The sequence below is a fragment of the Prionailurus bengalensis genome, chromosome B1 (assembly GCF_016509475.1).
Source record: "Prionailurus bengalensis isolate Pbe53 chromosome B1, Fcat_Pben_1.1_paternal_pri, whole genome shotgun sequence".
Taxonomy (NCBI): Eukaryota; Metazoa; Chordata; class Mammalia; order Carnivora; family Felidae; genus Prionailurus; species Prionailurus bengalensis.
Window position 1 is genome coordinate 60,401,322 of NC_057344.1, and position 26,359 is coordinate 60,427,680.

Below are 26,359 nucleotides of genomic sequence, written 5' to 3' on the forward strand. Positions count from 1 at the left end.
AAGTCTCTATTCACCCTCATTTTTTGATATTGTCTGTTGGAAGGAAAACCACTACACAGAAAAGCTATTTCAAAGTTAAACACACACACATAATTTCATGTTTAATCTCTGGAAAATGAAATTAGGAAGTAATACTTTATACTATAAAGTCATAATCCAAATTAGGTAAAATCCCATGGTGACATAAATCAGTGTGTTGTTTTAAAATATGTGTGTCTATGTAGATAATATTATTATACATACAAGTACACATAGATATATACTTTATCAATAATAAAGCATTATTGTTTAATTTCAGGAAAAAGGAAGTGTGATTATGAATAAGGTTGATTGCCCTATTACAATGAGAAAACACTGTTCACTGACTTTTTCCTCCATGACTTATTTTCTGTCATGCTAAATTTTCAGAATGGTGTGTTTTATTTTTTCCTGGAATATAAGAATCTTTGCTTTAAAAAAAATATACACTGCAATCTTGATTATGAGATGTCGGTACTTTTAAGTGGCTTACAGTTCAACCACTGAAGAGGTACAGAAATTTTAAGAGGTCATTTGCATATTGGTCATTTGCATTTTGTCAAACAGAAGTAGAACTGGAGTGGAGTCAGATGGGGTTGGAGTTAGGAGAAATTAGATTTAAACAAGGTGGGGATCGTGTACTTAGTCCTATTTCCATATTGGCCTTCTCATTCAGTATATGTGTAATGGTAATCTCTCTGAGCCTCAGTTTGCTCATCCCTGCAAGGAGGGGTTATAGCCATTGGGTTCCTTGGAAAGCTGACTCTGAGATGGAGATCAGCACATCTTGCTTGTTATGGAGTGTGCTTGGGAGCAACACTCATGGAAGGGAGAAGAAAGAAGCAGGATTCGGCAGCAGAAGATCGACTGTGATATAGCTCTAATGGAATGCAAAGTTATCCTAATAAAATACATTTGTTTCTTACTAGAGAATGTATATTTTTCTTTAACAAGGTTTTTAAAATTTTTTTAATGTTTTTTATTTATTTTTGAGAGAGACAGAGAGAGGGAGATTGGCAGGTGAGGGGAAGGGAGAGAGAGAGAGAGGGAGACATAGAATCTGAAGCAGGTTCTGGGCTCCAGGCTGTCAGTGCAGAGCCCAATGTGGGGCTCAAACTCAGAGACTGTGAGATCATGACCTGACCCACAGTTGGACACTTAACCTACTGAGCTACCTAGGCACCCAAAGAATGTATATTTTTCTTTAATAAATTGAAATAAATTTCTATTTGGATATTAAGAAAATAAGTGCTTGTTTGATATTAAGATGGAACTCATCGGTTTACAATGGAACTCTTGGCTTTCCTCTATTAGGGGCAATGGCTATGCCAATATGAATTTCTGCCTGGAAACTGTTGTTTTAATTTATATTTTGCAGCCTCACTAGTTGAAAGTTTAAACTGTTTTTTTTTTAACATTTATTTATTTTTGAGAGACAGAGAGAGACAGAGTATGAGCAGGGGAGGGCAGAGAGAGAGAGGGACACACAGAATCCTAAGCAGGCTCCAGGCTCTGAGCTGTCAGCACAGAGCCTGACATGGGGCTTGAACCCACAGACCGTGAGATCATGACCTGAGCTGAAGTCAGATGCTTAACCGACTGAGCCCCCCAGGTGCCCCTCATTAGTTGAAAATTTAAAAAAATAATGATCCTTTTAAACTGAGAGAATGTTTTGTTCTGTTTTTGTTCTTTAGGTGTTTAGTTTTTATTTAAATTCCAGTTAGTTAAGACACAGTGTAACATTAGCTTCAGGTGCAAAACACAACGATTTAATACCTACTTTTGACACCCGTGGTCATCACAAGTGCCCTCCGTAATCCCCATCACCTATCCAACCCATCCCTCCACCCACCTCCCCTCTGGTAACTGTCAGGCAAACCAAGTTACAGACTTAAAAAATTTTTTTTTAAGTTTGTTTGTTTATTTATTTTTGAGAGAGAGACAGAGAGAGTGAAGGGGGAGGGGCAGAGAAAGAGAGGGAGAGAGAGAACTTCAAGCAGGCTCCACACCGTCAGCATGGAGCCCGAGGTGGGGCTCAAACTCACAAACCATGCGATCATGTCCTGAGGCAAATGAAGAGTCAGACGCTTAACTGACTGAGACACCCACACGCCCCAAGTTACAGATTAACTACAGAGAGAATGTTTTAATTAAAATTAGTCTTATGACATTTAAGAGTTAGGAAATATTCAATTGACATGCTGTCAACAGAGATCATTTTTTAAATTAATCATTATTATTAACACTTTTCCCCATAATGACTTCAACCTCTCTCACAGGTTAAAATAAGTTTATTTCTTCAACAGTTTACACAGAAGTATATAGCTGAACTATGAAAAGACAAACTGTCACTATCCACTGATGTTATAGTCCTAGAGATCTGAACCTCAAACCAGGACTTGATTAACTGAGGTTGGTGATACGGGTAGTTTTATGACTGTGCAGCAAAACCAAGCAAATCCAAATCAAACCAAATGAAAACCAAATACAATGAAGCAAATTTGTGACTTTATCTTTAAAAATTGAAAATTTTAATTTAATTGAAAAGTCAGTGGATATGACTGGTACATACCACCTTTCTCATGTGAACAGTTTGAAGAAATCCAATCAGTCCAAAAGGGCCATCTCTCCTCATTTTGGGGCAGTTAATATCTGGCTTCCTCAGCAGTGTTTTCCTTTGGATTTTTTTATTCCTAATTCAAAACTGATAGTAACTTGGACACACACACCCACATAAAAGGACAAAAAAGAATTAAAATCCATGTTGCCTGGCAATGACTGGATAGTTAGTGTTCCTATCTAGTACTTTTATTCATTCTTTAATCCAATCATATAAAATGTGTGTGAAGTACAATATGAAGGTTTTAAACACAGTAAACACATGTTAGGGGAAACTACACCTCCTGTGTTTGATTGGATCTGTTAACCCACCCCAAATAAGGAAGACAGCAAAAGGACATAATAAGAAAGGAAGGAAAATGAAGTAATTTAAATTTGCACACTGCTATTGATATTTTAGAGGAAAAAGTTATTATTAATGGTCATTTCCTCACTTTAACTATTTTTGCATACAGACTAGTTCTAGACAAGGTAGAGATAATTCTTAATGCTTATCTTGGGTGATGTAATACAATACTTTAATTTCAGAAACAGAGACAAAGCTGTCCATTTTTTAAAAAACAAAGCTTTGTAGAAGTAAAAAAAAAAAATAGGAGTCTCTGTAAGGTAAATATTTGAATTTGTAATTTTTGGGAAAAAAAGTCAGCATATGACTATGGGCCTATTTTCCTGAAGAGCTGGGTAATACTCTGTCTTTTTTTCCTAACCTGAAGTTTCCTTGTTTCCTTTAATTTTTTAAAACTTAGCTGGGACATCAAGAATTTTAACTGCTTTCTCTGTTGGAAGACAGCCAGTAAGACAATCTGAATAATAAAAGAGAGGGATTGTTAATAGCTTTTTTTTTTTTTTTGCCTAAATACATGTCCCTTGCCTCCTGCTGGGTTTTCTCATGGTTTCTTGTCTCACTTCGGCGTATATTCAGGGTACATCTGATTGATTTGATCAGTACAAACTCAATGAGAATGGAATTAAGAAATTAAAGAGATGATAAGAAGGGGAAACTAGTTTTTATTCTTAATAAGTTAGATTCTCTTAATTTAAGTCACAAGCGAGGCTCTCAATATGTTTCTTTCCATTTGTTGTGGTAAATTAGCATGACACGTGCAACTTAATTTTTTCCTACTTACGTGGAGATGATAATAGATAAAGTCTTCCCAGTCATCTCTCATTCTGCCAGATATTTCCCTGTGGCTCTCTATTGCTTACAGGAACCTCGTCAACCTGGCAATGCCAGCCAGCAATTTAATCAGACAGTTTTTCCTATTTAGCAGGAGTCCTTCGAGTGAGCCAGCATGCTCAAGCAAGACGTTTCTACTTACCCTGAACCACCTCCTTCCTCTTCCCCAGGTGTGCAAATGATGTTCCTTTTCTAGAATTCTCATAGACCTATTGTATATTAAGCCTCATTTTTTACTGCAGCAAGCATTGAACTTTATTCACTCAGACTTTTAAAAGAATTTGTTCTTTGTAGCATTTATTTCCAAAAAGTCTGACTTGCTTTTTACGTATCATATACTGAGCCTAGTTCTAAAACTGTAAACTGTAAACTCATGATTGGGAAACTACTGGGAAAGGTGGATATGCAAACACATCTCACATTATGTGGTAACATTGAATAAAAATACATAAGACAGGCTTAGAGGAGAGCAATTCCTGTGAAGTAGAAGAAGACTTTGAAGGGTATGTTCAATCAGAGGCCTGATGGGAAATGATTATTCCCACACTAGTTTTCACACCAGCATTTTTGAAACTTGCTTTGTTGGAAAACAATCAAACAATCAATCAATGAAATACAGGCAAAGGTTGGACAATATTTTTTCACACACACATGCTTTATGTATGCCAAAAACAAAAGAGAAGGAATAAAAGATTAAAATAGAGGTGGGTTTTTGTTTTTCTCATATGAATTAATTACACATGTTAAGATTAGTTATATAGAAATCAAAAATACAGCTAATATGTTCAGATTAACATTGTATAATATGTATATAGTATATAGTGTGATGAACGTCATCATTCTATGAGTTAGATTAGAAGTACGGCCAAGAAACTTTCACACAGTGATCTTTCAAAAGATCACTTAAAATGGTGATATGTCAAAAAACATAAAGCTTGGATAGAAATGTAAAGACATTTACTTTTAAAGTACTTATAAGAAATAATGCAGAACATTTTTATTTGTTTGTTTTCTTGTTTATATATTGCTCTCCTTTTGAAAATTCTCTTTGTGCCCAATATAGTCATCCTCATAGACTTCCTGCTTATTGCCAAGTATATCTTCATCCTTCCATCTTCTGTTGCTCACTGGCCTGTCTTGGTTTCAGTTTTCAAGTCTCATTTTCACACTGATAGGTGATCACCAAACTTATTTCATCTTCTTTGAGGACAAAAAAACCGACTATAAGGGGAATTAGCTGATGGGGGTCTAGCCAATGAAATGTGAGCAAAAGTGATAGATATCACAGTGAGGTCCATAAAAGTTCCCATGAACAATCCTCCACCCTCTTTCTGCTTCTGTTGATTGTGGATTGGAATGATGAAATTAGAAGCAAGATGTGAAGATGGATTAGCCACTAGATGGAAAAAGAATGAGCCTCTGAATCACTTTTTGGAGGAGAGCTGTAAGCTGATCAAGAGAGCCCATTCTGGTCTTCATGTGAATTTGATAACTGTCATTTACTTTATGCTTTTGGCCATGTATTACAAGAAAGAGATGAGCTCAGCAAATAATTGCCTGGTTTGCAAGCTGAAATAAAAGAGGTAGAGAGAAGTCCAGATATTTGGTGTCTCTAACAGTTATAAGGGGGAACCACTGATCCCAAGCAATGTAAGCTGGAACCTGAAAAAGATTTGAAAAGCAAACACCTGTTAAGACTCAGCCCTGCAGCGTGTATCTGACTAAATATGTTATCTGAGAGGACTTCCAAGGAACTGGCTTTTAGTTGTGAAAAACAAGAGGCATGGTCAGGGAGAGTGCAAGGATGCAAATAGGTCTAGGAAAGAAGTTCTGGTAGGCTAAGTGGTATACAGTATTCACTGGAATCAATTACATTAGACTTCTTCCAAGTTTCTTAGAGATTTACATTTCCCAAAACATCGTAAATCCAGATTAAAGAAAAGTGTGCTACTCAAGCTGCAAACAAACTGTTAGATGTCTACATTTGCCAAAATTGAGCTGTGAAAGAGATATAAGCCTCATGGAGGATATACTCCACAGCACCACTTCAGATAAACCTGAACAGGACAAAGGGCAAGGAAGAACATCTCAGAGTTTGGCAATAGTGGCCATAAAAATGTTGAGGCTAAAAAAAATTCCAGGAACTCATAGAAGCAATTGGAACCAGAGTGGCTCAGAGAAAAGGAAGAAAGGACATTCCATGGTCCATCCTATATTTTCATCTGATGATTCTGACTCCCCTCCTGAGTGTGTGGGGCCTTGGACTCTTGAAGGACCTCAGGCAGAATTCTTACCCTACTCTTCTCCCTCTTGGGTCTTTCTCCATCTTTCTACATATCATTCTTCCACCTTTATTCCCTAGAAGGGCTATCATTTATTCTTTTATCATTAAAGACAATGGAATTTTTTCTTAATTTTATTAATTTTACATCCCCAAGTAAAAAACCTGTCTACCTACAGTTCTTGGTGAAATTTTATGCTAGCTACCGACTACTCAGTTATGTTCTTGACATAAAGAGAGAAGTTTTGGGATTTTAGAAATGCTTGCTTCATTACATGCATTACACACACACACACACACACACACACACACACACTCATACGACGTAAAACCAAGCCAAAATACTGGTTCCTAAGACACTTTCCAGTTTGGACATCTAGGTCTTCTTTTGTTAGTAAAGAACTGAATATCGATTCTTTTTACATTCCTGAATGCCTTTGCTGAATTGGATGACAGATTATATAAGACAAAGGTTAATTATATCTAAAAATATTATTATTGTTACAATGCTAATGTGTGGGATGTTTTTAAGAAATATTAATTGGATAGGGGCGCCTGGGTGGCGCAGTCGGTTAAGCGTCCGACTTCAGCCAGGTCACGATCTCGCGGTCCGGGAGTTCGAGCCCCGCCTCTGGCTCTGGGCTGATGGCTCAGAGCCTGGAGCCTGTTTCGGATTCTGTGTCTCCCTCTCACTCTGCCCCTCCCCCGTTCATGCTCTGTCTCTCTCTGTCGCAAAAATAAATAAACGTTGAAAAAAAAAAGAAATATTAATTGGATAGAAATAATACCATTTAGTCAGTAGATAAAAATAAAATGTGTCAAATTTTAATTTGAAGCAGTATTCCTTTGTGTTCATGTATAATACCACGGAATTTTCTGAGGTAGAGCTGAGGATCAGATGCTGGCATGTGCGAGTCTATAGAAATCAATTCAAATTCTGGATTTCTACTTATTAGCTCTTTAGACAGAGAGCTAGAACCTAGTAGGTTTTGTTTTACATTTTTTATTTATAAAATGCTTATAAGAATATTTATATTACAGTATTTTGTAGTTATTAAGTGAGAAACATGCTACTACTAGGCTATACTAGGACCTCAGAAGTTAGTATGCACCCAACCTGTTTAGTAGCTTTAAAAAAATAGAAATAGAATTATAATTTCTCATTAGAATTATAATTGTAACTGTAATATTTTAAATCTTTTAACTACCTTATAAGGTATAATTACTTATGTATATTTCTATAATCATAACATCTTATATGTAGTAGATTTTTTTGAGAATAGAAGTGGTATATTATTCATATTTGTTTATTTCTATATCCAAATCAAGTTTCTATTATAGTGGTTGGAATTTAGCTGGCGTTAAGTAAACATTATTATCCAGAATTTACTGTTAAACTGGAGTTTTCTGTTCTATTTTTTGAAAAGGAAACATATATATTTTTTAATAATGCAAAATGGTGTGAATTTTTGAATTTCATACCTGGACCAGGTTCATGAGAGTATCCCTGAAGTGTCCTGAGGTCTCTGAGTAAATGTCCTCTTGAAGGTTGCTGTTGTATTCTGGGGAAAAAAAACTTCCATGTTAAAGGTATGATTTATTATAGAACCACATAACAATGTGCTTTGTATAAGTTAATGCTATTGCCCCAGTTGTGGGTGGAAAGCACAGGAAATACAATCGATCTGTTGACATCTCTTTGTCTTGAAGCCAATTTTCTAAACAGTTCTCTAAAGAAATGTGGTAACTAACAGTAGCATAGGCACAGGTCTGTTTTCTTAAAAAAAGATTGTCTTTATTCCAAAATTGAAAAACACCATTGAAAGTCATTTCACATTCTCTAATTCTCAAAATTTGCTCTTATGCATTCTATTTCCATAAACTGCTACCCAGCCCAGCACTTTCCGCAGGTGCTCTGTCTCGTTTTAATATGTAAAAAAAATGTTTATTTATTTACTTTTGAGAGATAGAGTACAAGCGGGGGAGGAGGAGGGGCAGGCAGAGAGAGTGGGATAGAGATAATCCCAAGGAGGCTCCATACTGTCAGCTCAGAGCCCCAACGCAGGGCTCCAACTCATGAATCTAGAGCTCACCTGGTGAGATCATGAACTGAGCTGAAATCAAGAATCAGATGCTTTGGTTAAGCTTCCGACTTTGGCTCAGGTCATGATCTCACAGCTTGTGGGTTCAAGTCCCATGTTGGGCTCTGTTCCAACTGCTTGGAGCCTGGAGCCTGCTTCCGATTCTGTGTCTCCCTCCCTCTCTGCCCCTCCCCCGCGCACGTTCTGTCTTTTTCTCTCTCTCTCTCTCAAAAATAAATAAACATTAAAAATTAATTTTTTTAAATTTATTTATTAATTTTTTCAATATATGAAATTTATTGTCAAATTGGTTTCCATACAACACCCAGTGCTCATCCCAAAAGGTGCCCTCTTCAATACTCATCACCCACCCTCCCCTCCCTCCCACCCCCCCTCAACCCTCAGTTTGTTCTCAGTTTTTAAGAGTCTCTTATGCTTTGGCTCTCTCCCACTCTAACCTCTTTTATTTTTTTCCTTCCCCTCCCCCATGGGTTTCTGTTAAGTTTCTCAGGATCCACATAAGAGTGAAAACATATGGTATCTGTCTTTCTCTGTATGGCTTATTTCACTTAGCATCACACTCTCCAGTTCCATCCATGTTCTACAAAGGGCCATATTTCGTTCTTTCTCATTGTCATAAACATTAAAAAATTAAAAGGAATTGGACGCTTAACCAACTGAGCTACGCAAATGCCCCTCATTTTAGTATTTTAAGTGAAGGTTCTTCATCCCCACTGGGAAATACCCCTTGTTTTTGTTCAAATGCAACAGAGCTGACCGTCTAGAATATTTTCTTGATATTCAATGTGAGGCAATACATGAAGCAATGCAATTTAAAGTATTATATCTTTAAAAAAATAATTAGCTTATCTGCTCTTAAAATGTGTAGAAATTTGATTTTGTGATAGATCACAGTGATGATGAGATTTATGCAAAGTGAACCAGTTACCCATATTTGTAGAATTTGCTAAGTGCTCATTGAACTTAGCCTTATTTAGTCTATATACCTGGTCTCTTCAGGGTAAGCGATAAAATGCTCCTGAACCACAGTGCTGGCATTAACCTGTATTAATGTAAACACTCACCTCATAGAAACTTGTAATTCTTTTCCTGGAAACTTTGCTTAACTTGATTGTGCAGAGAATTGTTTCATTTTTGGTAATATAATCATCAGTTTTACTCAGTGAGTTGATTGGTCTTGAGTAAGTGATATATCAAATTTAAGAGTGTCTTAGAAAAAACTTTAAAACACATAAACTGAAATATTTTGTGTGTTATTTGAAAAATATGAAGTTTACGTGTGTGTAAAATATATGCACATATGTATATTTCCTTACGCAAATAGTAGGCTTCTCGCATCTGGAAAATTTCTCCATTTGTTCTTGAAGCTAAAATATCAATGAGGCAATTCTCTTCAGTGCCTGCTCCCTGTCATACAGAGAAAGAGAGAAATATAAAGGCATTTGTATTGGGAATAATAGTGCATCTTATGTATAATAAAGATTTACAACATTCCTGATATTCTGAGAGATGGCAGAAAGGAAAGAAAGGATGTTTGGGATAAAGATAGGTCCTATTCAGTTCTGGCTCTGCTATTTACTAGCTGCTTGGCCCTGAGGAGATATTATTATCTGAAATCCTATTCCTTCATTTAGAATAAAACAACATGGGACTTTCTAAATAATGTGGAAAAAGATGTTTGAACAAGGCTCATGGCACTGATATTTTTGCTGCTAGAATATCATTCTTTGGAGAGCTGAAATTAGAACCTGGGTCTCCTAGTTTCCTAAAGATGCTTCAGGGACCACTCCCTGCCTCTCCCTAAATGTGAAATTTTGTACTATTGGTCTAAACATTAGGCTGGGTGCTTTTTATGGTCTCTTACAGCTATATGGACAGATTTTTTTCTCTGATTTTTCTCTGTTGTTATAAAAACAACACATATTCCAGAAAATGTTAGAAATCCTTACCATTCCATGTAATATTGATAAAATGTAACAGTTTATCTAAACAGTAACATATGACTTCCTTCTTATAGTTGTGGTCACATCATTTTGCAAGAGGTAGGAATTGCCATATGCAACTTCAAAAAAGCGATTAGTTGAAATTCATATGAATTTTATACAATGTCTATTCTCATCTGCAAATATGATGGCCCAAATCCAAGTTCCCTTAATTTTTCCCCTTTCCTGTCTCCTGTCACACATTGTGTGCAGATTGCATAATCTGGTCATTGGCAGGAATCGTATTGGAATGAATGCAATGGTTCTGCAGGTGTTTAATATCAGCAGTTGGAAGATGTTAAAAAGCCTTTTGTACCCAATCCCTAGCCAACAAAGTCTCTATCAAATCTGTAGTCAATTTATTTCTCGGAAATGACTTTTCTGTAAAGAATTATTATAATTCTTCAGAAGTAAAAGTTTTATACTTTAAATTAAAAAAATTTTTAATATTTATTTATTTTTGGGAGACAGAGAGGCGGAGTGGGGGAGAGGCAGAGAGAGAGGGACACAGAATCTGAAGCAGGCACCAGGCTCTGAGCTGGTCAGCACAGGGCCCCGTGTGGGGCTTGAACCCACCAAGTGCGGGATCATGACCTGGGCCAAGTCAGACGCTCAACTGACTGAGCCACCCAGGTGCCCCAAAAAGTTTTATACTTTTGAGCAATAGTTTTTGGAAAGGAGTAACTTGAGGTTACAAAAATAAACAAAGATAGCATCTATATTTTGTCTCTGACTCAGTATCCCACTTTTACTTAGTGAGTCCAATTTTTACAAATAATTTGAAGAGGTTCACATGTTTTATAACATTTTTGCTTAATATATGAATGTGTACTAGGGAGAGATAAATATGGACAGCACTGGAGGCTTATTTTGTTTTTTTTTTTTGGGGGGGTTTTTTTTTGGTTGTTCAGCATAGAGCTGGGTCAGTGAATCTGAGTTTGTGCAGCAAAAGAATAGGCTGATCCAAGCTCCTGGGCTCTAGAAGCCCTCTCTTCCTAACAGGGTCACTTTACCTGAGCACAGCATCGTCACTGTTTTATTTATTTATTTATTTATTTATTTATTTATTTATTTACTTACTTATTTTTTAACGTATGTTTATTTTTGAGAGACACAGACACAGTGCAAGCTGGGGAGGGACAGACACACAGGGAGAGAGGGAGACACAGAATCCGAAGCAGGTTCCAGGCCCTGAGCCGTCCGCACAGTGCCGGTTGCGGCACTCAAACTCGCGAACTGAGAGATCATGACCTGAGCCGAAGTCCAGCCACTTAACTAAGCCACCCAGGCACCCCTCACTGTTTTGTTTTTGCTCAGATATTCTTTGCCCCATCCCTGATCACATACAGGAACATCACAGGGCAATTCCCTCTCTACTTAAATATTGCCCTGCACTTGTTACAGGTATATTTTTGTATCAGAATAGTACCTTCATGGCATGCCAGAGTTCGTGAGCATCATAAGAAGGTGGCGGGTACATGAGGCCAACCATGACATCTTTGAAGTGATCTGAAAGTTTCTCCTTCAGGTCACCAATTAGGTCCTATGGATGGAAAAGTAAATACTTTTATTATATTGGGTACTAACTTTACAAGAGAAATGGGATAATTGCAGAAAGTCTTCTACTAAGATGTCCTTTCCTATGTCATTTCCCATAGTAAGAAGCCTGGTTTTGCATTACAGGAATGGATGGACTTGATGGGTTTGAAAGTGTCTTATGTAATCATATCTCTGCATGAGAGGTCATATACATGGACATTCTAGTCATGTAAATACAAAATGATCTTCTTTCCCTAATCCCAGCTCCAACTTCTGTGTTGATCTCATTATGAAAATAAGTAAAATTTGAAACCTAAAAACATTATAGTTGAGAGTTCTTAGTTTTCTTATATGGAATTAATGAAACATTGGTCCTTAAATAAAATATACATTTTATTTTATCATTGAAGCAGTATCTATTAGCAGGAGTTCATGGTTATACTATTGCCAAAAAGCTGTGTAAATGAATTGAGTAATCTAAGAACTTTCACCAAATAGCCACGGTAATACATTTGTTTAAAATATTGAAAGTTAAACACTTCAGGAGAAAAACAAGCATGCTGAATTTTAGTTCTTGGAATACAGATTATAGAAGTATAAAATTGATCATTTTAATTTTCACTTTTATTTTATTAGTGTAGACTGGCTGTTTAAAAATGTGAATGTTAAATGCATTTTTTGTAGGGTTACAAAGATATCTGAAAGATGTTTAAAACTTAACATTTCTTGCTAAAATATATAGAGTATATTCAGTTGTACTTTAAAAATATGCAATATTTTAGTTTTGAGGTGATTCAATAATAGATTCAAGTAAAAGCTGCCAATAAGACATAATATGCTTTATTAAAATAAAAACAAAATAGTCATAATTTTCATTTTATTTAGTATAATCTGACAACATCATTCCTAGATTGTGGGTTTTCTTATTTAGCAAATAAAGCATTTATCCATAAGTTGGTAACCAGTAACGCAGAGAATCTATTGAATTTTTGCTAGGGTCAATGCAATTCATTTAATGAGCAATTAATAAATGCCCAGAGTTGTGTCAGGTGCTTGGAGTATATACAAGAAGCATAAGATCTCCCCTTTCATGAAACTTATATTCTATTTAATTCCCTCATTATGCACCAGTGACTATTTCTAATTTATTTACCAAATAGTTGTTAAGGTGATGTGAGCCAAGCTTTCTTCTAGGTATTGGGGCTACATCAAAGAATAGAATATATATAAACATATGAGCTTGTGAAACTTATATTCTTATGCACACAAGAGCTCAATAAATTTTTTTGAGTGAAAGATTGCAGTTATTCAATACTGTTTGATTTAATACCATTTCCCAGACACAGTGGTAGGTGCTGGAGAATTGCAACACAGTCTCTGTTTTCAAGGAGATTGATATTCCACAAACCCAGAGGTAACATAAGTAAAAATGTGAGCTAATACATTTTCTAAGGCTTTCAATATCATTTTTCACATTATAAGATCCTAAAGCAGTAGTACAAAACAGTTAGATGAATTCAGGTAAGAGATCAGAATGGATTTATAGGATTACAGAACCAAGTTACGTTTAGACAAGGAAGGACATGCAGCACTGTGACAGGAGATGGAGAAGCCATTTGTAAGATTAACTTTATGTGTCACCTTGGTTGGCCCACAGTGCCCAGATTTTAGGTGGTACATTATTCTAGAGGTTTTGTGTGAACATATTTGGTAGATGAGTAAAGCAGTAGTCTCCAAAACATGGGTGGCCCTCATCCAGTTAGTTAAAGGCTTTAATAGAAAAAGGCTAACATCCCCCCAAGAAGAGAGAATTCTGCCTGCAGACTGCCTTTGAAATTGAACTGCCAACTCTTCCCTGAGTCCCCAGCTTGGTGGCCTACAGGGCAGATTTTGAGCTTGCCAGTCACCACAATCATGTAAGCTAATTCCTTTAAAAAATCTCTCTTTAGATTGACAGAGATTACCTTGCTCTCCTTGAACAGTTTTCCATTACTGTTACAAGAAATGTTGAGCTCCATAACATTGCTGTAAGGTCCTGCATGATTTGGACAGCGAGAGAGTGAGTGTGGGAGAAGGACTGAGGGACAGAGAGATACATTTTTTCTCTTTCTTTCTTTCTTTCTTTCTTTCTTTCTTTCTTTGATAAGTGAGAGGAGGAAGTGTGGATCCTGATGGAGGGGCGGGGCCAGGATGCGCTGGGATTTGCTGAGTGTCAGGGGTGGCTGGGAGAATGGCAGAGATAGGCCTGCGGCGCTATGGCCATACCACTCTTCCCAGAGAGATTGAGCCCCATCCCGGGAGCTCAGAGTTCTAAAAGAGCCAAGAGCCAATCGGAGATTCCTGAGAGGATAAACACCTGGTGCCCCAGGTGTGGCAGATGCTCTTCCCAGACTTGTCCGGTAGGGAGTCTTACTAATGCCACCTATCAAGCAGGTATGCGCATATATGCATATGCTGTTGGTTCTGTTTCTCTAGAGAACCCTGACTAATCCACATTCAGGAAGGTAAGTCAGTCAGTAAAAGAAAAATGCAGAGCCTGCGGGGGAAATCCTTGTACCTGTATATCGGTGTTTTCCTATGGGGCGTGAATAAGTCAATCTGTAGAGACTGAAAGATCCACTTGAGGAGAAGATGGGTATTAAACTAGACTTTATAGCACAGAATTACGTGATAACTGGATCTTGGCTCCTGTGGGAACTCAGGAACCGTGGAAGCTTTTGGTGACAAAGGAACTCTAAAACTGTGTCCCATTAATGCAACAAATAATTATGGCTTCTTAAAATGAAGATTTTTTTTTTCAATGTGCATCATCAAGAGATGCAAATCTTGCTTAAAATATTAGCTATTTTAGCCTTTCCAGCGGTGACAACCTGCCCACAAGAACATGCCCCTCGCGAAGGACCTCCTGCACCCGTCCCCGGAAGAGGAGAAGAAAGCACAAGAAGAAGCGCCTGGTGCAGAGCCCCAACTCCTACTTCATGGACGCGAAGTGCCCAGGGTGCTACAAAATCACCACCGTGTTCAGCCACACGCAGACGGTGGTGCTATGTGTGGACTGCTCCACTGTCCTGTGCCAGCCGACAAGGAGGAAAAGCAAGGCTCATAGAAGGATGCTCCTTCAGATTGAAGCAGCACTAAATGCACTCTGAGTCAACATGAGTGGGGAACTATCCCAATAAACAGATTTTGGATTAAAAAAAACTAGCTATCTAAACTTTAATTTCAACCCCTTACAAATTTAAAATGTAGTATATTTTATATAAAGAGGCCTGTGCCCTTAAAATTATTTCCATAAATAATTTCCCATCATTTTGTTATTTTAAAAATCTAGGATACAATACTTCTTTTCTTAATGGTCTCTTCCAGATTAAAAAAAAAAAAACTTTTTTTTTTTAAAATTTTTTTTTTTTCAACGTTGTTTTTATTTATTTTTGGGACAGAGAGAGACAGAGCATGAACGGGGGAGGGGCAGAGAGAGAGGGAGACACAGAATCGGAAACAGGCTCCAGGCTCTGAGCCATCAGCCCAGAGCCCGATGTGGGGCTCGAACTCACGGACCGCGAGATCGTGACCTGGCTGAAGTCGGACGCTTAACCGACTGCGCCACCCAGGCGCCCCCCAAAAAAAAAAAAACTTTTAAAAAAGGAATCAGATATTCATGTAGGGGATCTATGAGAGTCTGCAACAGATCGAATAACTTTTTTTATTTAAAAATTACTAAGTAATTTTAATCACTCTTCTTCTTCCTCACCTTTAAGTCAAGTCTACCTTGCACAAGTGTTTTAAGGGTGAAGTCAAGTAGGAGTGGGACTAGGGTCTGGACAAGCTACATTCAAACTTCAACTTTGCCCTTAAGGTCATGCTCTCTGTCGTAGACATGGAAATAGAGAGTTTAACTCCCTGACTATACTGTCCTGGCCAGGCTTTCTTTGCTTTCTCAATCCTCTGCCTGTTCACCCTCTCCCATGCCCACCTGTAGCTCCTTCCCAGTAATCAAGTCCTGGCCAGTTGGACTAGCACAGGATTGAGATGTTTCCTTCAATGTGGCTTGTGATGTACCTCTTCAAGAATTTGTTCTCTCATTACAACACAATTAACTTCAAAACTAACGATAAAAGTGTATCTAGAGAATCTGAAATATTTGGAAATTAAAAAATATACTTCGACACGATGCAAGGATCAAATAATACATCACAAGGAAGTTAGAAAATACTTTCAATTTGATGAAGGTGAAAATGCAACATGTTAAAATTTGTGGAATGCAGCTAAGATAGTGTTTGACAGTAAATTTCTAGCTTTAAATATTTATATTAGAAGAAAAACGTATGAAATGAATGATCCAAGATTCCACATCAAAAAACAAAAACTAGAAAGGGTAAATTAAATTCAGAATAAGAACAAAGAAAATAGTAACAGGATCAGAACCCAATAAAACAAAAAATTGACAAATACTAGAAACTGTTAATAAAATCAAAATCTGATTCTCTAAAAAGATCAGTAATGCTAATAAAATTTTAATTGGGCTGATTAAGAAAAGAGAGGGGTGCCTGGATAGCTCAGTTGATTAAGTGTTTGACTTTGTCTCAGGTCATGATCTCACGGTTCTTGGGCTCGAGCCCCATGTGGGGCTCTGTGCTGACAGCTCAGAGTCTGGAGCCTGCTTTGCCTTCTGTGTCTCCTCTCTAGCTGCCCCTCCCCTGCTCATGCTCTGTCTCTCTCTCTTTCTCACACACATACACACAAAAATAAACATTAAAAAATTTTTTTAGAAGAGAAAAAAGAAAATACAAAATATCAATATTGGGAATGTAAGAGTGTCTTGTTTTTGTCTTTTTTAAACTTTTTTTAACGTTTATTTATCTTTGAGAGAGAGAGAGAGCATGAACAGGGGAGGGTCAGAGAAAGAGGGAGACACAGAATCTGAAACAGGCTCCAGGCTCTGAGCGGTCAGCACAGAGCCCGACGCAGGGCTCGAACTCACGGACCGTGAGATCATGACCTGAGCCAAAGTCGGACACTTACCCGACTAAGCCACCCAGGCGCCCCTGTAAGAGTGGCTTGTACAAATACTACAGACAAAGGAAAAAAAAGAGAAATATTATGAACAATTTAATAACATTAAATTGTATTAATTAATTTATTTGTCTTCGGGAATAGTAATTAGTGATTCATCACTTACATACAACATCCGTGCTCATCCTAACATCCTCCTTAATGTCCCTTGTTCATTTAGTCGATCCCTCCATCCAACACCCCTCCAGTAACCCTCAGGTTATTCTCTGTATTTAAGAGTCTCTTATGGTTCATCTACCTTTCTGTTTTTATCTTATTTTTGCTTCTCTTCTCCTATGTTCATCTGTTTGGCTTCTTAAATTCCACATAAGAATGAAATCATGTGATATCTGTCTTTCTCTGACTTATTTCACTTAGCATAATATACTCTAGTTCCATCAATGTTGTTGCAAATGGCAGGATTTCATTCTTTTTGATTGCCGAGTAATATTCCATTGTATATATATACCACATCTTCTTTTTCCACTCATCAGTCGATGGACATTTGAATGCCACTAAATTTTAAAACTAGTTGAAATGTGCCAATTTCTTGAAATATACAAATTATCAAAGAAAACTCAAGCAGAACTTTATACTCAGTCTGAATTTCTTTATATTAATTAAATAAATTAAGTTCATAATTAATCCCACCTTGCCAATCTTTAGACCCTGGTGCAATCACTAATAAAATCCATCAGACATTTAAGGTAGAAATCAAATCAACTCTACACAAAATCTTGTAGCAATAATAGATGAAAGATGACTTCTCAATTTATTTTATGTGGCCAGTATTGCCCTAATCCCGAAATCCAAAAACTTCACATGCAAAGAAGATTGCATGTTGATATCCCTTATGAACACAGATGCAAAAAAATGTGGTATATCCAAATTTTATAAATTAAATCCATCAGTATGTATAATATGTCAAAAGAATGATATGTAATGACCAAGTAGGATTTGTCCAAGGAAAGCAAGCTCAGTTTACACTTGAAAATCAATAAATACAATTCCTCATTTTAGCAGTATAAGGAGAAAAGCTTCATGATGGGTGTAGCAAAGGCATTTGAAAGAGGTTAACACATAAACATAAGAGAAACTCTTAGGGAAGAATGAATAGAGGGGATTTTAAATTGATAGAGGGCATTTATAAAAATGAGATGATGCCTAGTAATGAAAAATGAATGCTCATATCCTAGGACTGAGAACAAGGCAAAGATACCTGCTCTTACTACGTGTATGTTATGCAAGAGGTATATCCCTAAAAAGAAAAGCTAAAACTCTAATGCTTGTAGGAGAAAGCATAGGAACAAATCTTTGAGTCAGTGTAGCAAGGAATTCTTGGACAGTACATAAAAGTAACAACCCATAAATGAAAACAAAACAAAACAAAACAAAACAAAACAAAACAAAACAAAACATGATGAATTTGACTTTGTCGAAATAAAAACTTCAATTCTTCTAAGAAGATCACAGGTGTCACTCACATATTTGACAAAAGACTTGTGCCCAGCAGGTATAAAAATTTCTTAAAACTCAATAATAAGAAGACAATCTGATAAAGATACTCACAAGGGATGTGGACTGATACTTAATCAGAAAAAATAAACAATTGGGGAATAAACCCATAAAACGATGCTTAACATTAGTCATTAGACTAATAGGAATTAAAGCCACAATGAGATAACACTACACATTCTCTTCAGTGGCTAATATTACAGAGACTGATGATATCAGGTATTAGCAAGGATATGGATCATTTGGAACTATCCTATTAATACTGGTAGGAGTATACCACTTTAGAACTCTTGTAATTTCTAATAAATATAAACTGCATGAAATCCACTCGAAGCATTAACAAATAGATTTAAAGTTTATGAATTCAGAACATGAATGTTTATGGCAGCTTTATTCATGACAACCCCAATTGGAAATCACCCAAATGTCCTTCAACAGGTGAATGGATAAACAAATATTGGCATATACATATGTGGAATAATACTCAGCAATAAAAAGGAAATGAACCAAGAGTCCTACAACATCTATGGATGTTAAGAACTATGTGCTGAGAAAATGAATCTGGACACAAAAGAGCACATATTACATGATCCTACTTATAAAAGTTCTAGAAAGACAAAGTTAATCTACAAATACAAGAAAAGAGAAGAAATCAGAAGAGATCACAGCTGGTGCTGTGAGCAAGAAGTTAGCAGAAGATGGCCTGCAAAGGGGGGGGGGAAACAAAATTTTGGGGTGTGAGACATGCTCTATATTTTGATAGTGCTTGTGGGGACGTGAGTGAGAACTCATCAAAGTGTACTGAAATGAGTATTTTATATAACTTGTGCCTGAATATTGTGGATTTTAAATTTTATCTTAACATGTTATTTTGGCATCTACAAAATGAATGTTTTCTAAAGCTCCTATTTATTTAACTCTTTCAAATACATCCTCTACTATATTTATGTGTCATACTAGTTAATACCCAGTTTCAAATTGTCATCTTATTTAATAGTTTTTAGCATTGTTTTCCACACTAGAATTGTACACCCATCATTAATGCTGGTGCCATAAAACAATGATTCTTTAACTGGGCTGGGGTTGGGGGCCATATGAGAATCCTAGGTGAGAGGAAGAGTTTGAAAAGCTCTTTGGATGAGTAATGTAACAACCTGCCTGAAGGTAGGATGCATGTTCTTTTATTCCAACTGAACATTACTGAAATGGAGAAAAACAGGACATAATGCAGTTAACTCTAGCTCTCAACAAACATTGAACTGATTTGAAATCTCAATGTTTTAAAAGACACTTTGGATGTCAGTTATTCCAATATGCCTTCTAGTTCAGAGAGAAAAGGTCCTAAGAATGGAGATTTAAACAGAAGAGTGTGGTGATTGTATTAACCACTAAAATTTAATGTTTACTCTCTGTCAGACAGGATTCTGAGTATTAGAATAATTGTAATAACTCATTGCAACAACCCTATGAAATAGGAAGTATAAACATCCCATGATATAGGTGAGAAAATCATGGCACATAGAGCTTAAGTAGCAAGTTTCACGTAGCTAAACAAGTAAGTGATGGAGCCAGGATTTGATATCAGCCATTCTGGCCTTCTTGTCTCCTTTTCCATGTTATGTAGGCCATAGAAAGCCACTAGTGATATATCAGCAAGGTGATGAACATATCATATAGGTGGTAAATGTAGTATTTATGAACTTTTAAACGTAGCGGCAGTGCATTGAAGGTTTAAATGCAAATGGGTCAATGTAATATACTTTTATTGTGAGAAGTTATTGGTACTTGGCAGTTGATGGAAAGGTAGAAACATTAGAATTATCTCTTTTATGAGCCTTCTATAACTCTAAGTGAAGCTGATTATTTCTTTGCCAAAACTTCTCTAGCTTTTCATTTATTATACCAGATTTTCATGACTATATTATATGCATTCATTTCTCGCCAAAGTCTGTCAGGACATGGACTTTCACATAAATTTTACTAAATTCATTTATCTATCTCTATATCTATCTATCTATCTATCTATCTATCTCACAGTACTGAGTATATGATGTTCAGAGTATATGGTATATATAATTTATAAACGAATATATAAACAAGTGCAAGAATAAATGAATGAATGCTCATTCATTTAGAGAAGACCCTATCTTACTGATTATTTGTAAAGGATAAAGTCAATGTTCAAGCTGACAATCACTTGGGTATTGCAGGCAAGTACTTTATTTAATCTTTAGTTACATTTCTTTGATCACCATCCTTCCTAAATATTTATAACAACATCTTTGGTTACTTTACATATAATGCCATCCTATGGTAATACTGAACCCAGATGTACGCATTCCACGGGAAACTGAGATTAGTAGTGCCACTAGATGGCGCTGGCATATCTTTGTTGCGTAACTCAGGTGTGCATACAAGCGAGCACGTGCGTGACATGGCTATCGAAACGGATTGTATAAAAGATGTCAATGAAATTATATAATTTCAGTGAAAGAAACAGTATCAGACATCATATAATGCCATTAGAGTCTACCAGCTCTGGAGGTAAAGTATTTAGGTTTGAATCCTGGCTGTGGAAAGTAGCAGCTGTGAGATTGCAAGTAGGTTACTTAACGTCATTGTGTCTGCTTCCCTATATGTAAAGTGAAAATAACAGCATCTACTCACGGGTAGATTCAAGTATAAAAATATTTAACTCAAGTGAAATACTTAAATTTTTTTCTGGCACGTATTAGGTACTGAAAAAAATGTCTTTTCTTCAAAAATTATTAAATAATTTGCTGCAGATCAAAATGGCTAATACCGGACTGTCTCCCACTCTTTCCTCTTCCTTTCTTTCTGTCTCTCTCTTTCCACATCAGATTTTATCTGTTATATTGTATTTCCCACAACTTTTAATAATATCCAATTGTCAGTAAATTCTATTGTCTCGAAACGGAGGATTTCTTACCACTTCTCACTGCTACAGACCTCATCCAGGCCACAATCCCCACTGCCCTGTGTTAATGTATTAACCTCCAAATGAGTTTCCCTTCTGTCTTTGCCCCTGACAGTCTCCCCTCAACAAACAGGACAGTGTGATCCTGTAAAAATACAAATCAGATCAGTCACTCCTCTGCTGGAAATGCCCTTTCCCACTCTATACTCCAGGATAAACTACAACTGCTTTTGTGTAGTTGATCTCAGATTAATAACAGATCTATTTCCGCCTCAGGGCCTTTGCTTTTGCCCTTCACTCTTCCTTGAATGTTCTTTCATGTGGCTCACCCTTCCCTGACTTCTTAATGAAGCTTGCCTTTGTCACACTGTTTTAAATTAAACCTGGTTTCCCCAGCACTTGCTATATTTCTTACCAGGCTTTCGGGGTTTTTTTTTTTTTGTTTTGTTTTGTTTTGTTTTTTTTTCTCGTAGCACTGTTACTTTCTAACATGATACATTTTACTACCTTCTTTTTTTTTTTTTTTTTTTTAATCTGTCTCACCCAGGTAGAATATAAACTCCATTATGGCAGGGCTTTTGGCCTTTTTTTATTCATGGCTACTTCACCAGCCCCTAAGAATGTGCCTGCTACAGACTAAGAACTTACACAAATTGTTATAAAATGGATAAATGAATGAGGACCACTTATAATTCAAGAATTATTTGTTTGGAGTCATTCTTGGCCATTCAAAGATGAACAAGCCAAAGTCCCTCTCCTCAAGCAGTTTTATTTAGTGGAGGGGCAGAAACACAGAAATTACAATTACTTTGCTATGAAAAATGTGCTAAGTGCTATTGTAGTAGAAATTGTATGATATCATCAGGACATCTGGAAGGAGAGATTACTTTCCGTGGGGAAAATAAATATTGAATAATATGTTTAAATAGTTAAACTTTGCGTGTTCAAAGAGGAGCCTTCAAATAGGTGCTCTAATTAAAGCCTTAAATTCTGGCTTGGAGTTATATAAATAACTTTGTGGATGCAACCTTTGGAGTGTTACTTTCCTCAGCCTGACTGCCTCTGCTTTCGTGTTTGCCAAAGATTTGCCCTAAAGGGACTCTGTGGGAATCACAGCTTGGCCTTGCATTAAGCTAATGACTACTTGCTTTTCAAATTGAGCTGTTCTGTGCTACTGATGAAACTGTAGATTACCCATGGTGCAGCTCTTCTGACCACTCCATTTAAACTAGAAGTGAAATGGCAGTTTCCTTTTCCTTGTTCTTCACGCCTTTACATAATTATGTGTAATCAGGGGCAAGAAGTAGACATATGACTAACATTTTGCTTGTCTGAATATGCTCAGGGGAACATTTTTATATGCTTTTAACTTATATGCCTTTTACTCTTATTGTAAAAAAGGATACTTGCTCTTTAAACACTCAGTGATGTAAGCCTATATAAAGTGTGCCCAATATTCAATTCTACCTACCCCAATATTCATTGTGTAAATATTCACATGGTTTTATATTATATTATAAAAACATTTATGCAAGCTGAATCATCATAATAGTAAGTGAATATTCTTTTATAGATATTTTCATAGTTACTTAATGATTCAATTTTCATTGGAAATTTGAGCTAATTTTTATCTGTTAATGATGATAATGCTTTGGTCTTCTGGAGAAACATAGTATATTAAAGCTAAAGCCCTCCCCTCCAAATACCACAATAAAAAAATAACACACACTGTTTTAAGTATGCTTGATTTCAGAATAAAGAAACCCCTGGGTGTAAAATCCAGGGGATAAAATGAAAACCAGAGGATAAGCAAATCAGCTGACCCTTGGAGATGATTTTGCAGGTGACTTGGGAGAATAGAGATTGTTTTTGAGAACTATTTGTTTTGGATTTCCGTGCTCAGTGTGGAACATTATATGAGGACAGGAGAGCATTTATGGGGCCAATGTAATACAAGGAACTAACTAAGTCTGAAACCTCTATGAGGCTGGGAACCTCAAAGGATTATACCTTCAGTTAAAGTATGAACTAGGAAAAAAAAACAGCACTCAACATTGGAAGATGAGCAGAAAGCTCACCTTTCATTGTATGGGTTAAGAAGAAGGATATTTTCCTTGAGAATCCAAAATAATAGAGCTGTGTCTCCCTTGGGCATGACTTTTAAATTTATTCTACCGTACCCGATGGGCTGAGAACTCCATGAAGAGAAATCATCATGAAAGTTGATCCAGGGCTGGTGATTCTCCTGGGATGCCAGGAAGAAGCAAATGCCAGACAAATCTAGAGAGATTCTCTGACTCTTCAGGGGGGAGAAAAAAAAAAAAACCTCACTGCAAAAGATGAGCATCACTTTAAAAGTTCTCACAACAAAAATATCTGGTATGCACTTAAAAGCAGTTTTCCAGGAGGACAGACAGTGGACTCTACAAATGGCAGAATTAAAACCCCGTCAATTTGAGACAATTGATAACAATCAGAAAGAACACTATGAAAAAAAAATCACACTAAAAATGGCAAATAAAATTCTAGAAATGAAAAGCTTTTAGAATTTAAAAACACAATATATATGAGGAGTATCTAATAAACAACTGACTTGGAATTAATGAATTGGAAAAATATCTGAAAAAGTATCTAAAAAATTCCACAGAGACAGGCAATAAATAGATGATATGAATATAAAGTTAAGAGACTTGGAAGACTGAATGGCAAGAACAAGCTTTTGTTTAATAGGATTTATAGCAGGAGAGAATGTGGACAATACCAGGGAGACACTACTTAAAATATCATATAATATGTGAATCTTCAGTTATTTAGATAAAACCCACTTACTAATACCGTGAAACTGCAAAATATTAGGATTTTTAAAAAATTGTTAAGGCAAACAGAGAATTAAAGGTAATCTATAAAGGAAAACTCTTAATGAGAGAATGGATTTCTCAAAAGTTATCAGTGAAGGCTAGGAAAAAATTTAAAATTATATCTACAAAGACCAAAGAAAAAGTGACTAGCATTCGGCCTAGAATTCTATAGCTATCTAAGTTAATATTCAACCATGAAGAAAAAAATAAATAAAGCTCTTCCTAAGGAAAAGAACTGAAATAATTTAATAATTATTTAAGATTTCTAGGAAAAAAAACTGCTAAAAAATGTCCTTTGGAAAAATGACATTGAGGCCAGAAACATGGAGTTAGGTATTAGAAGAAAAATGAAAAAAGAAATTAAAAATTGTGAATATAACTGAAGAAGCATTAACTTGTCAAAAGCATAATGATGATTAATTTGGGGGAGTATAAAACAAGGTAGAATAAAAATACTCAACAATAATAGTATGCTGCCTGAAAAATTCCCCTAGCTCTTATGTTAATGACAGGCAAAGACTTAAGAGTTGTTACCATGAAGAATCCATTCTTCATGTACTACAGAATCCATTTCAAAGATGGACTCATTAAAAACCATTTCAAAGATTAGCCAACTCCAAACCAGTCAAAAGGACCAAATTCTGTGCCTGTGGCCAGAAAGAAATGTGGCTCTGGCTACTGAGTCCAGAGCGCACAAAGTTGAAACATGGTTTCAGCAGTGGTGAATTCCCCACCTGATGTAAAGCTTGTGTAGGCCAAAAACATTGAAGTTCCTTTGATCAAGGTGGACACAGGTGACATGAAACCTCACTTGAAATGAACATGAAACCTGACATGAAAATGAACACCTCACTTATTGTTGCAGATCTTTATCCCCTTATGTGCCTTGTCTTTCCTTCCCTTCTATCGTAGCTTCTGTTACTTTCAGGAGAGTAATAATTAGGAGTGGGACCAAGGTCTTCCTGTCCCACTGTGGACTAAAGGGTTCATGACTGTCTGAGTATGTTGGGGGACTTTGGGGAATGGAACGACTGAACTTTTTATGAGTTTGTTGGCTATAGCTGCCAAGGTAACCATTCTATGTGGACCCATTGGTTGAATTTGGGTCTCCTCCAAATTCAATTGATGGGTGTGGGCAAGGTTTGCAGTGGAAAAAGGGAAACTAAAACAACTTATTATTGAGGTCCTTTGGGCTAATGTCACTGTACCATAATCTATTGTTGAATATGGCTGGAATTTATGTTTATTTGTTTCTCTTGGGAATGCTGAGAAGTACCAAAGAGAATGCTCTTGATAAGAAATGAGCCACATATAGTGCTCTAACTATAGCAAATATGGGGAAGGTCTTATAACCCCAGTAATTCCTATCTGCTACACAACTCTGTGACAGATGGTTTGCCGATGGGAACCTCTGGCAAGAAAAGGCAGCATCCCAGAGGTGCCTCTTGGCATTTTAAACTTGTCACCTTCTTCATACAACTTCTGGGTGTCACTTTTAGAAAGCAGCAGTTGTTGCTTGCTGACTTGCTACTGGATTCTTGTAGAAATTGAATGCCTGATGTATAGAGGCTTGTGACTTTTGTGCCTGATAGTCTCATTTTGATGGGTCAACTGGGACTCAATGACTAGCAAAGTGGGAAGAAATCAGCAAGTCTCATCGAATGGAAATGGCACACTGAAGAAAACAGCCCGCCTGGCTCCAGGAGCATCATGAGTTTACATGAAAAAATGGCAGCTATTCCTTTGGGGAAACTTTAACCCTACTCTGCTGCTTGAAACAAGATGCTGAATCAATGCGGACTTCAATCAGTTGCCCTAAGTGTCCCGACCTGGTTTATTGATGGTTCAGCAATAGCTGTGCAGAACCAAAAATGGACAATTTGTGTTCCATGGGCAGAAATCAAGAAGATTTTTTTCATAGTTCTGACCAGTATCCTTTGTGATAAACATTTTATCTTTTTACTCACTCTTGGGCTGTTAAGCCTATCTCTTTGGTTTAACACTTGGGAAAGCACAGATCCCACATGAAAAAGCCTCAAAGGTTTCTTTGTGACTGTAGTCTGTCAAAATAAACTGTGGTTGCTGGTAGGAACTTTTGTGTCACTTGCATAGATTTGCACACTAAGGGCTTTTTCCTTGATGAGACCAACTAGAATCCAGCTACTAATCAAGCCTGTGTTGCCCAGATTATGCTGTTCCTACCTGGATCCATCATCATACTGGACATGACAATACATATACCATCATAAAGCAGGCATGTAGTATTTTGTGTATCTGA

General features: G+C 36.6%; 1 protein-coding gene and 1 pseudogene across 1 annotated transcript in view; one reads left to right on the forward strand and one right to left on the reverse strand.

Moving 5' to 3' along the window:
- The window catches only part of ANXA10 (annexin A10), a 99,643-nt gene that overhangs the window by 18,032 nt on the left and 55,252 nt on the right, over nt 1–26,359 (reverse strand). The window contains exons 4-6 of the mRNA XM_043565965.1: nt 11,609–11,722; nt 9,514–9,604; nt 7,578–7,657 (exon numbers count right to left, since the gene is read on the reverse strand). Of these exons, the coding sequence (XP_043421900.1) occupies nt 7,578–7,657; nt 9,514–9,604; nt 11,609–11,722 (285 nt within the window). The remainder of the gene's footprint in view (nt 1–7,577; nt 7,658–9,513; nt 9,605–11,608; nt 11,723–26,359) is intronic.
- LOC122474800 lies at nt 14,351–14,910 on the forward strand (annotated as a pseudogene).